This window comes from Lissotriton helveticus, chromosome 6 (assembly GCF_964261635.1).
Source record: "Lissotriton helveticus chromosome 6, aLisHel1.1, whole genome shotgun sequence".
Classification (NCBI taxonomy): Eukaryota; Metazoa; Chordata; class Amphibia; order Caudata; family Salamandridae; genus Lissotriton; species Lissotriton helveticus.
Genome location: NC_136067.1, coordinates 1,915,470,395 through 1,915,484,163, shown reverse-complemented (window position 1 = coordinate 1,915,484,163; position 13,769 = coordinate 1,915,470,395). Strand labels below are relative to the sequence as shown.

The 13,769-nt window shown below is 40.5% G+C and overlaps 1 protein-coding gene across 1 annotated transcript in view; it reads right to left on the bottom strand.

The window, feature by feature from the left end:
- LOC144762934 (xanthine dehydrogenase/oxidase-like) overlaps positions 1 to 13,769 on the bottom strand; it is a 575,825-nt gene that overhangs the window by 309,983 nt on the left and 252,073 nt on the right. Inside the window, exons 15-16 of the mRNA XM_078648235.1 lie at positions 12,370 to 12,544; positions 10,000 to 10,089 (exon numbers count right to left, since the gene is read on the bottom strand). Coding sequence (XP_078504361.1) covers positions 10,000 to 10,089; positions 12,370 to 12,544 — 265 coding nt within the window. The remainder of the gene's footprint in view (positions 1 to 9,999; positions 10,090 to 12,369; positions 12,545 to 13,769) is intronic.

Sequence of the window (13,769 nt, the reverse complement as noted above, 5' to 3'; positions counted from 1 at the left end):
ATCCCTGTGCTTTGAAAGTGACTCAGTGCGGAGCAGCTAAATGGCTTGCGTTCCGCACTGAGTCACTTTCTTGCAAATCTGCCCCTCAGTTTGTTTCTGTCAGCCAACAGTTGCACCTGCGCCCACTCCTGACGAACAAGCACCAAGGATGTCACATAGCTCCTAACAGATGTATGACGTTACAACGCAGGCTATTACAACGCCTGCCTTTACAACGCGGTTTTTACATCGCAAACCTTTACAACGCATAGCGCTTAGAGGTGCTGGATAGTGGTAAGTATAATTTTCTATTCCAACTCCAGTCCCCGTGGACACTAGGGAAGGTGTTGGATAGAAAATTAAACGTATTGCCTATCCTAGAGCGCCCCCCAGCGCAATGCGTTGTAATGGTTTGCGTTGTAATGACCGCGTTGTAATGGTAGTGCGTTGTAATAGTTTCGTTGTAAAGGTTGTTCACCCTCCTAACTGGCGGTCACTGCACATACATTTTGAGGTACGTACGAGGACTGACAGAGAGTTAGCAGTCACTGTCCTCCCAGTGCATCCTGCCTAATGGTCCTCAAACCACACCTTAGTTTCAGAGTAGAAGAGGCCTCACTCTGTCCACATGGTTCTGAAATAAGAGGAGATAAAAGAAGAGTGAACTTAAAAGTATATCTCACTAACAGTGCCCATGTTCTGCAAACCAGAAATCCTCCGATTCATGTTTAGGCATGACTTCAAGCTCCGAGGAAAAGCATGACAAACCATGGATGAGACTCTACTACTCTGCAGAAAATATGCCTCTAGCTACAACAGCTCAACCTTAAACCCATGCAATGCACTCCTGCCAGAACTCAGGCCAACTCTTCCCCAAGTGCACCGAGACAAACAACATCAATGCAGAGGAGCCTCACCACAGACATAGAAGGAAGGGAATAGGATAGTTATAAAGGAGTCATGGGAATGGAGTGCCTGCCAGACCATCCTGTTTGTCACACATGATTGACAAGATAAAGAAATGTGCCCACTCAGGGCTGCGTCTCAAATTTGTGTGCTCCTTCTCACTAAAGAGAATATAATAATATGTATACTCTCAGGGTAACTGGACCCTCGATCCTTACACGTTACATGGCAGGAAACCGAATTTCTCATCCATGTCTGCTGTGGAATGAAAAGGTGTGCCCTGCATGATCATAACGCACACTCAAATGTACACTGAACTCAAAAAAAGTGAAGAACAGAATAAAACGATCAAGCTTGACCTGTGCCGGCTCTCTATTTTCTACTATAGGTAATCACCTACAATTTGCCGCTGCAGTATATAAGTAGATAATGATTGTTTGTATTTGTTTTATGTTCTTTTGTTTTATCTCCTCTTTCTTGATTTAGTACATTCTGTAGCATTGCATTTATTTTTTCTGTTTGATGCTGTATTCCTATGTTCAAGAAAGCAACCAATACAAACTTTTGAACAGGAAGAACGGAATAAAAGAGTAGTGCTGCTAAAAGGAATACCACCACACAACAAGCTCCTTGATGAAACCAAGAACCCGACTACATAAGACACCAGCCCAGAGCGTGTGGTGCAGAACCTTCACTTTGCCTAAAAGAAGTTGGCTGTATGTGTCGCTAAGTAAGACAAAAAGGGTGACACCCAGTTGCCAACTTTAAACCAGGCAGTGGCTGAAATTATCTAAGAGACAGTGGCCCACCCATGCATTGCTGATTAGATCCTCTGATTCATGGGACCCAAATCATGGGTTGTTCTTCATATTGGTTCATAAGGCACACAGACTGGAAGAACACTGTTACTACAGTACCTTTCAAACATTGATTACTTCTACTGTGTATGAATGACTATGTCACACTGATCTGTAAAGATCAAGCCGGTACTTGCATTAACCACATCAGTTTTGCAATTCAGTTAGATAACAAGACTCATTGACACTTTTCATTGGAGATGACTGTGGAGAGAGATATTCCCAGCTCAGGGTTGGGTCTCAGATTAAGAAACTTCTCCGAGGCCTAAGGAAGAGCACCTCTGGCTGAAAGGGGTCCAAATCCTTTGCAAGCGACTTTGCTTGCCTGTTCGCACTTCTCTACAAAGCTGCAGAGGGAAGAAGGTCATGAAGACATGGGGAGCTGTTTTCTCTTGGTAAAGAACCTGGAAAAGAGCTGCAACTCAACAGAGAGCATGACAGGGTTTTGGTGGGTCTTCATACAACTTGACCCTATGGCCTAGTACATGACAAGACCTTGCTCACAGTCTAGACTCTGGAGACCTTTGGAGAAAAAGAGAAGAAGTTACAGAACTATTTGTTTCAAATTGGGCCTTTTTCATCTCTAGAGGACTGGGACAAACTGTGCAGATTGTCTAAAAGAGACATGACCTACCCTGTTATACTATCCACGTTTTTTTCCGCTCTGAGTTTTTGACCATGGAGTTCTAGAAAAGACAGAAAACTATGTATTTAACTATGGGGCGCCTATTCAACTACAGCTTCCAGCCTTGGCCCACGAAAACCTTTAAGTCTCAAGCTAGAACTTTTAACTGGGGTGAAGCACTAACCTTTCCTTACTTCTCTGTACCGCCTGCTTTCCAAATCACCTGTTTGCCTAAAAGAGTGCCTAGGTTTCAGTCCTCCGCAACATTTTGTCGGTGTGAACCAACAGCTTATATCTGATCAATTTTAATTGTCTCTATGCATTCGTAGATCTCTTTCAAATTCATCAGCTGACTTGTAATCGTTTTTTAACGTCTTTTATTTCCCATGGAATGCTTTTTGTTTTCTTAACAATACCTTATGTTTAGAATACATTTCTTCTTTTTGTTTAATTTTAACTGTAGTATTGTTTCGGTGTTATGGCTCATCAATCCCATGCCTTCATGCTTGAACCAAGCTACCAAGACTAGCCAGGGACCCATCAGAGAAACCTGCCTACCTAATTGAAATTAAACTATTTTTACCCTGTGGGAGCATAGCCAAAGCATGCAACACTTCTGTGGCTTCTTTCCTCCATAGTTTAGCAATCCATTTTCCTATGTTCTAGAGAACAGCATTATACCAGTTGTGGCGTGACACTATTTTATCATTTCTGCCTGAAGGTACATCTCATGTTTTTCAAATATATATTATTCACTTGTATTCTAAGTAAATAGTTCTGGCTCCTTTAAGATGAGCCGATGCTGACATGCTTTCATGCACCCAACACCTGTTAGATGCCATCTATGTCTCTATCCTGGGCTGCCCCACAACAGAACAGGGACACACAAATGAGTAAGGAAGAGCAGTTGCTGAGTCAACAGAAGATCATAGTTCGAATGAGAAGAGGGCAAGATGAAATATAGAAGAAAATAGTCATGGAGAGGTTGAAGGTATTCAGCAGGTAAGCAAAATACGTTTTTGCAGGGTTTAGGTGAAGTGTATGACTAGATCTGAGAACAAATAGGTGAAATACAAGTAGATGGAGGACACAAAGTTGCAGAAACCTGGATTGAAGGACAAGAAACAGTAAAAGACGAGAAAGAGTAAAATGTGAGTGTCGTCAGCAAAGCACTCATATAGAGGCAATGATAGCTGAGAGAGAAGAGATACAGCTAGGAAAATATATATTTGAGAGACCCCAAACAGCAGTGAAGAAAAGGATAAAGTCATGTTGGCCCAAAAGACCAAAAACGTTTAAAAGTGATCCCTGAAAATAGTGCCAGTGAGTCCGAAGATGGAAAAAATAGAAAGCAGAATATGGTGATTCACCAACAAGTAAAGAAAATATAGGGGTAGCACGTGGTAGGTTGATGATTGGTTACTGCAAGTGGAATAGTGTCAGTAAATGGGATAGACAAGAGTTTTACAGCGGAGGAGGAAGAAGAGAGTTTGTGCTCTTCTACTTTCAAAATGTTGCCTATCAGGCGTTTAGTTTATGCTTCTGCACAGCTCAGCCGTCCTCAAAAGGTTCATATTTTTTCTCTTCCTTCCAACTCTGCATTCAATAATCCATTCACTTAACTAACTGAAGCACTTTCTATTGATAGCAACAATGTGATTGTTTATTGAACACTAGGTCTGAAGACTCAAATTTTCCGTCCGGTCATAATAAAACCATGGTTGGTAATGCGCTCTAAAGAACAATTGACCCACTGAATTTTCCCCCTTAAGAACATATTTATTTAATTTATGCATTTTGCATTGCAACAGCATGTCGCATTACAGACACTAACTTCTGCCTTATCATACAAGAACGAACACAATGCAATGGATACATTAAAAAACTCTGGGCCATGGGTTACCCCTACAGCACCAGCTACCAGCCTGTGTTACAAGTTAAACATAAAAACACTTGGCAGGCAACCACAACACAAACAACACTATAATAGGCTTCCTTAAAATATGATTCAGTCTTTCTTCAAATCTGATAATCCATAAAAATATTCTTCTACATGTACAGGTGGTGCATCCGTTGTTGGTGCCTCCCACTTGTTTTTATTTTTAATGCATAGCACAAGGTGGTCTTATGATAACAGAGGTTTGCAGTATCTGGACTACTACGATGTGACCTCTGCAGTTTCCATGTGTCATTTTATTGGCCAAGTCCTGGCTTAACAGCAGGTGGACACAGCAGCCGCAGGATGGGTGTCGAACGCCTCCTTGAATTCACAGGTCCAAACTAGCTACATACTATAACCACTTCTTGACATCTCACATGGCAATCATATATGAGATGATAGTGACAACGCCCATCCCAGAAGATCTCTGATCATCTGTGCCTTAAATATATTACTGCTGAGGACCATAAACTTTAAAACAATAATCAATTCAATTCAATTCAGAATCTTTATTCGAATTTCAGGAATTCATAAAAGCACATGTATAGTTATACAATCCATAAAAGAATAAATAACAATTGATAATATTAAATCAGTCAACGATGATACAAATTTAGCCATTTTCCATTATTTTGCGAGCGCGGACTGCAATTTTTAGAAAAGTGCAAGTGCGGCAAATTATCTCCTCATTATCAAGTGCAAGTAACAACTGGTACGATTGATCCAGAGTAATTGGTCTAAGTTTTTTTTAAAAAGGGAGTTAAAAGCCATTTGGTAAATTTCAAATAAAAATTACAGAAAAAGAAAAAGTGCAAGTCATTTTGGGTGCTTAGCCCATCGCAGGGGCAGCTTATTTTATGTAAGCTAGAATGGTGACCCAGGAGAAAGTTTAACAGATATCTGACAGAACCAGCCCTTAGTCGAAACAGCAAGCTTCTTTCCCATTGGGTCATAAATAGGGTTAAATACAAAGCTAAGGGATATCTAGGTAGTTCCATATTCAGATACCTGGCAACTGTGGTTTTTCCGGATTCCGCCCTCAGTCTGTTCGTTGAGTAAAGTGCATATAGTGCCTCCTTTAATTCAGATTTCTTCACCGTATTGACATTACTAGGATTGGAGAATATAATGTTTTTCCCTATTTTACACAAACTGTTCTGAACATAGGAAAGCCATGGAATCTCCATCCCCCTATCACAGCTTAGGCAATCAGTTATTATATCTTGTGTCAAAGTGGCCAAATTATTGCTCCATACAGAGTGCCAAAATAGCACCGGTCGTGCGCTAATGAAATCTGACACGAAATGTAAATTTAGTTCAGTGTGCATGATATAGTTGGAGACGTGCTTAATAATTTCCTACAGAATCGATTTTCCTCCTGCTGTATATGGCTACTGTTTCCAATTCCCCATACTTCAGCCCCGTAGGTTGCTACAGGCACGCATTGCAGCTTAAAGATCTTAACAATTGCTTTACTGACAACTGATCTTTTAGGTCTGGGGACGCTTAGGATCGAATTAATGGCCTTTGAGAATTTGCCCGTGGCCCGGGCCAAATGCCCGGACCACGAGCCATTCGCAGCAAAGGCCACCCCCAAGTACGGGAACATGTGAGTTGCAGTAAGCCTTTTTTCTTCAACCTGTAGAGAATTCAGCTGTCTCTTCCCCGGCCCACATGACATTATAAAAGACGAATTAAAATTGACCCGCAAGTCCAACTCATCCATAAATTTAGTAAAACTTTGTACTAAAATACGCAGCGAATTCGGTGTACGTACCATTAATACCGCATCGTCTGCGTAAAGAAGGGCGGGTAGGGGTTTCCCGTTTATTATAGGTACGTCTGGGGTTAAGTTTATCAAATGGTCACTAAGGCCATTGATATAGACGATAAAAAGCAGGGGTGCTAAAACGCACCCCTGCCTGACTCCCCTACCTATTTCAATGGATATAGATAATTCCCCGCCCATTCCTATTCTCACTCTTGACAATCAGTGTGTAAAAAAGCTAAAAAGTGAACCAAAGTGGCATCTAACCCATAACCCAATAAAATAGACCAAAGCTTGGACCTGTTTACTAAGTCAAAAGCGGATGACAGGTCCATAAATTCTAAATAAATGGGGGCAGAGCGAGCAATGTTATATTTGTCGATAATCAGTTTAAGGTTTAGACATTGTTCGACTGTGCCGACCCTACTTCTGAATCCTAGTTGACAAGGAGACAAGATTTCGCTTTCTTCTGTCCACATGGTTATCCTGTTGTAGATAACACGACCCAGGATCTTTAAGGTGTTATCTAGCAACAAGATGGGTCTGTAATTTACCGGTTCTGACCTGTCTCCCTTCTTGTATATGGGGACTATTATACTAGTGCCCCAGGTTTCAGGCATCGCCGCTTGAGGTAAGCTGTTATAAACATTCACGAGGATTGGGGCCCAGAGGTCGGGTTTCCATTTAATAAGATCTATGGGTAACCCGTCGGGTCCGGGTGCCTTGTTGCCCATACTCTGGGCAATTGCCTCTTTCACTTCCCCTAGGGTTATCCCTAAATTATTGACCTGTTCGGGTGTGGCATAAGTAATATTATTTGGTGGGGGGCATAAATTGTTGCAAAATGTGATTCCCAGGTGCTACTGGCAATAGTGCAGCTAATAGATGTCAATTGCTGGCCCAAATTCCTGAGTTCTTTTACCGCGGGCCAAAATAAATTGCTGGATTTGCCTCCTGCGGTTTCAGCGAGTATGTCCCAGCGTTCGCCGAGGAACATACCTCTCCGATTATCTAATGCTAATTTATAGATTTTTCTTGCCCTGCTAACATTCGCCCTAACTCGGGGGTCTCTGTGAGGGCCTTACGCAGGATTCTATTTGCCGCTGTACACTGATGGTCAAACCATTTCGGATCTTTTGGGCCCTTAGGCACTGGCACTGATAACAAGGTTCTAACTGTAGAGCAAATTTGGATAAAGTGTGTAATAATTTCATGGCCACTTGTTAATGTGTTTACGCATAAATCAATTGACATCTGCTCTTCCCTTAACAGGGACTTAGTAATTTCAGTTTTGTCTATGCCTTTCCATTTCAGCCTGAGTCTATCTGTGCTTACGCTTATATCCTTTGCCCCCTGCATGGTGCTGTAAATAGGTCGAGGGGCTAATCTTAAAGTTACTGTTACTGGTTTGTGGTCCCCAAAAGCTGTTGCCACAATTTCTGCTGTTAGTATACGATCCGCCAAGCCCGGTGAGACAAAAATGAAGTCAATAGTTGACGTACTGACTCTGCCTCTATGCGTAGGAGCCCGCTGCATTGCAGACTGCTGACCATGGTCCATAACATCGCTCATAATATGCTAGTTTAGCAGGGCTCTCAGTTCATGTCCCCTACGCTTGGCCGAGTCCTCGTATCTCATATCCACATCCCCTGTATTTTTGGGAAGTTTGGCATTAAAGTCCCATCCCAGAACAATCTCCAGGCCTTCACTCTCACCATAGCTATCCTCTAGTTTTGAGATAAATTTGGAAAGTGCAATGAAATTCCTATTTGGGACAGAAATAAAATCATTGTTATAAAAATTAATTACAAAAAAGGGGACCTTCAGCTTAAATTCAATCACTTGTATGTTAGGGTTATTGGTATTTATAATCCTATGGCTCCCCCCGCCAATATGCTAAACCCAACAAGCAAACCCCCTACTGGTCGGCCAAAATGCGACTTACGGGCCACTGTATTGAAACAGTGGAACCCGTCTACATGCAAGTCAGATACTGCCCAGGTTTCTTGGAACATTATAATATCGTACAATAATCTAAGAATGGACAACCCAGTAGGGTAATAATCTTAGTAAACTAACATCATAAGAAATACCATAACAGGATCTGCAGAGCTGTTCAAAGATCCCAGCATATTGAAAATCATAAACTACCTGTCTCACACATTATGTGATACATCACACTGCTAAGTGCTGCATCCCATTACATGATATCTGCACCTGGTGCTCATCAATAATGACATAGAAACATTTCCGACATAGGAACAAAACAAAGACAATATCCTTCCAAACACACACCCTACATGGTGAACCATGCTACCCATTAGGGCAAACACTGTAGTGCCCCACATGGGGGCAGTAAGCTCTGTATAAAGGTTACAATACAATAGAAATTCATAGCTTTCTTGAAGGACTACAAGGCAGACATTTTTCTCAGTACTGGACACAATGTGCTCTAGTTGAATTAGAATATTGCAAACAGAAATATTGTCTGACATACTGTTCACTAAATATAATTTAAAACATATAATTCTATTAGATGTAGGATTTCCATTAATAACTCCATTGGGGGATAGTCTATAGATTATAATGAGGACTGTGAGAAAGGGTCTCTTTTTGCCCTGTAACGTCCAATTTTTGTCAACCGATGCCGATGTTTTGACGGTGCTCTGACACCAAATATATGTCGAAATAGATTAGATTTCTAATTGGCATATTTAACATACCTTTAAGTCCCCAGTATATGATACAAAGTGTACCCAGGGCCTGTAAGTTAAATAGCACTTGTGGACAGCAGCAGCTATTGTGCCATCCCCTAAATTGACAGTGTAACTTTGGATTTAGGCCTACCATTGTAGTCTGACTGTGGCACTTTAAAAACAGCAATTCAACTTGTCAAGCCTTTCTTTAAAATTTCAATAAGTCACCTATATGTAGGCTTTATAGTCCAAAAGACAGGATGCAAGGTATTTAAAAGTAGGACATGTAGAAAATTAATATTAAACATGTCCTTACAGGGACTAGTACCTAAAAGCTATTTTCATTTTGCAAGGTTGACTGTTCCATAGAGATGCACTGGGATGCACTATTAAATGTAATAATACTAATTTCGGCCAGGTAATACCTACACATTTCCTTCTTCGACTCTTTGTAATATTTAATAATAGCCCAATTCAATTCACTGATGAAATTGGATTTTCAATAATTAGTAAGGAAAATGTACTTTTAGAAATGTACCTTTCCCCGCCTAAAGCCTCTCGGCAATTTAACTGTTTTCATACTTCCAAATTTTCATTTTCTTAAGTTAAGTCTGCCTGCTCTGTGACATAGCTATCAAGTGTTGAGCATAGGTTTAAACTACTGAAACATTCACTAGACCTAACAAGATAGCGACATTATTATTTGTGGTAGACTCTTATCCACCCTAGTTAGTAATCCCCTTTCTCTCAACTGCACAATATTTATGGCATGCAATATTCTGACAGCCATGTTCTGGTACCACTCTTTGAGCTTCAGGCTTGGTCTGCCTTGGTCAGCTCCTTGGTCAGCTAGGTTAGTGATCTTGGATACTAGCCTTCAATCTATGTGAACTATCCTGAAAGATGCTGCGTCTTATTTTCTAATCAATATTTGCTAGCTCAACTTTATCCACTGGATTCGATTTGTTTCTTAAATTTAATACTGGACAAACCTGTGTGTAGAAAATTATTTTCAATAATACTATAGTAAATACATTATGTGGCTTTGCTCCCTCTTTCTTTATATCACTTTTAGGTGGCACATTGTAAATATTATTCACGTACATGAAAATGAGAATTAGAGAAAATGATTGTCTTAACTGTAAACAGTACAGTAATGCCATTGTGATTAAGAATTAATTTGATCAACACTGGTCCCAGTACAATAGTAGCACAGCATTTATATTAACCTGAAAGAGCTGGACGCCGGAGGCCGGATCCTTATGAAAAATCTCTGTTGCACTTCTGTATTCAGGGGGGACGCTGTCACGAATATTGTTCTATGTATAATTAAAAGAAAGAAATACAAAAGAAAGAAATACAAAAAATAAGCATAATTTTCTTTGATACTTATTCTTTATAACACATTACTATTGTGAAACATGATGTGTATCCTTGGAGATTAAGGTCAGCTTCTTTTTCTATAAACACATATTTAGTGCATTGCAAGGAATTAGTCATGAAACCAACTGCAGTCTGCCGGGCATCGACAGACATGGGAGGGTGCAAGCACATGCCCCTGTTGATTCACCTTATTACCCCACACACCCATCATGTTGGTTCTATCCAGCAGATCATCCTGTGTCCAGAATTATTGTTTTATTCAGTGTGGCATATTCCTTCCACACCAGGAATTGCTAAGCTGAATTACAAAACAGAAAACTGGATTTTATTTTGCTTCTCCATTATTAAATTAGGATTGTAAAAAAAGATACTTGCAACTAGTATAAACAATATGGCCTATAGGAAAACTGAATAAGACATTGGTGGACATAATAGAACAGAGTAGAAGGTAATAGAACAAAATGAAATAAAAAAAGAAGCGAATAACCTCAGAACATAATAGACAGTATTGAATGGAAAGAAAAATAGTATAAAATAGAATATAATAAAATAGATACCAATGATATCTATAGCTATAGATGGAACAAACTGGAATTAAAGGAAAGAGAATGAAGTTTGGACAAACTGGAATTAAAGGAAAGAGAATGAAGTTTGGACCTAATAGAAGGAAACAAAATAAATGGAATATAATAGAAGACAGATTAGAACAGATTTGAAATTAAAATAAAATAATATATATCGAAATTGAACAAACAGAAATATATTTTGCTAAATAAACACATTAGAGTAGATGATCTGGAATGTCCATGAAGTGTAACTTTTGTTTGTGACCATTTTAGACTCTAATGCACTTTAGGATTCTACTAGGCGTGCCAGCTGTTGCAGAAGTGCCTTATGTATTATGCATTGTACAGTGTATTGGGCAGGTTAACTCCTGCCCTATAGCAAGCGAGTATTGCTTGATTTGCAAATGGGGGTGAAAATATGCAAATGAGGGAATTTCCTTTCTTGTTCTATATTATCGAAACATAACTGGGCCCCCATCGAGTGGAGGCAAGGAACGTGCCAGAAACTAAAAGTGACCCATCAGGTAGCAGGGCAATTACTGATAAACTCACTGTGAGGTGGGGGACTATGACCCCATCAGTAGACAGCTTCAGGTGTCCCTGCTTAGACAAGGACAGTGGAATGGAGGCCACATTGTCAGTATCTGCAGAGGTGCCTTGTAGTGAGTCCTTGATAGGAAGCCTTAAAGGCTCCAAATAGGGGTTGGTGGGGTGTGGTAATCTGTGACTTTGACCTTTCGGGGTCCTTGTCAATGGTCAGGGAAGAGAACCTCAGAGTCCAGTGTTTGTGAACCAGTCCATGTGCTGGGAATAATACTTTGTGTCTCCCAATGGGACACATGATCCTGGTCACCGCTTGTTCTGCCCAGTGTGGGTATGAGCTGGCACATGCAGCGTCAGGTTCTCCATTGTTATCACCAGTAAAAAACATGTAGCTCAATAAAACACGTTGTTATGAGTTAGTGCAGTAATGAATGCAGATGAGACATCAATTAATACAGTGCAGAGGTCAAATTCCATGTTCTAAGCTCCATATTCAGGACCTTCTGAGTGACCAGATTCTTGGATCATCACTGCTTACAGTGTGCATGAGACTGATCTCTGGTTCTGCTTAAATACCTGTATTATACCTCATACAGACAGACTGAAATAACAGCAGGACATGAAACCATATAAGAAGATCTGCAGTGAATAATATGCTATTTATTACATATGATGAGGGAAGAGACAAGCAGCATGACCCACTAGAGGCTTTGCGTTCCCTCCCCATACTCAACAATGTTAACAAGTAGTATATGTGCAGTGTCTCTGTGATGTAAATTAGCAGTGGAAAGGAACAGAGGACAAGAACATACATTTTTAGCTGCACCTAGGTGTTTACACCATACTTCAAATGGTGAAAGGTGCAGAGCAAAGTAAAGTGAAAAATACTGTCAGTCTGTGATTGTTTGTTTACTGCACTACTGCCAAATCTATATTTTGTGATTTCAGTAAACGTGATGCAGGGATACAGTTGTTATCCCTAAAAGATCTAGATTATGATGCAGATAGGTGGACATGCTGAAAAAATGTTGGCTCATGGGGAATACAACTTAGTAAAATGTTGCTAGTCCAGTACAATTCTAATGTGATGTGGTTCACCATACTTACATTTGCATTAAGTGCCTTGGATAATTTGTCAATGACTGTCAGGTAAAACTTGAAGAAAAAGCTGAGTGTGAGAGTGCGCCGGAATGCCACCATCCCTCCAGGAGCATCTGGGGACAGTGCCATCTCTTCTGCAAGCAGCTGACAAGCATCCTGGAGTAATGCTTCATTCCACTCTCTGTACAAAAGAAGGACACATATAATCAACTTACTTTTCCTTCATAAGCATTCCTGCTCCATCATCTGGCAATGGCAATACATCCTATCTTTCAACATGTGTGAAGAATAGTTGCTGATTCACTTAACATTTTGCGTGGCTATGATCAAAGAGCTAAGCGCAAAGAGAGCCATCTGTGGACACAAATAGAAGACCCTAATTTGTTCAAATTGTATCAGCAGAAATGTATCTGGAAGAATCTACAAGTATGGAATAACTTTAGAGTTGGGAAGAGGACATGGGTGTTCCTTTGGAAGGCGATTGAGAAGGTACTGAACAACGGTCTAACTTTGTGCATATTTACAAATCTTCACTCTGGTATTTACTTATTCAACTATTAAGCTTTGTTTAATAACTTCAGAGTGCTCTTAGGTAATGGAATATAACCTAATTGTTGGAATGGGAAGTTAGCCTTCACTTGAATAGGTTAGGTTTACATGTTCAATCTTCTTCAACAACACCATTTATATGTGATCTCAGTTGAAGCTAAGTCTAAAGAATGTCTCTCTTCAACTGTGTGTGGCTGGGTTCAGCTCTTGGATTGTGATCAAGGGTGTTCTAGGCTCTCGTCCCTGTGGACCCAGCGATGTGAGACCATCATTCATCTTCTTCAAGGACTGTTGGATGAGCCAATGTTTACATATTTATGGAGTCAGGAGGTAGTAAGGCGTCATCCAGGACCTTTCCACAGCACACTTTATGGGTAGTGTACTTGACTTAAGGTTCATCATGGCATCAACTGGGAGACTGTGGAGAGCTGCTGGAGTGGGCGGGATGAAGTGCCAGAGATTATTTCTCATACTGGCTTTCTGGTTTTATAGTCTTTATAGTCAGGTCTGGTAGTGGGTTACTTGGCAAGGCTACAATAGATATTACAATAGTCAAGGCAAGGACTCTAGTTATCTTAATTCTGTACTCTGTATGAGGGAGTGGGAGATCTTTCCAGAGTAGCAGCATTTTGACGCTGATTGCCACAGTATTACCTTGTGATGCAGCGATGAGACTGGAATGCAAGAAAATGCCCAAACTCCTCAATTGTGCTGCAGAAGAGGGAGGAGCTCCGAGGTTTTTAGGCCAGGCAAATAGCAGTGAATCAAGCTGAGAATGTCCAGTCTCTAGGATTGCAGAGGAAAATATGTAATCCAGATACAAGGTAATATTGGATTGATTCACTGGATCATTTTCC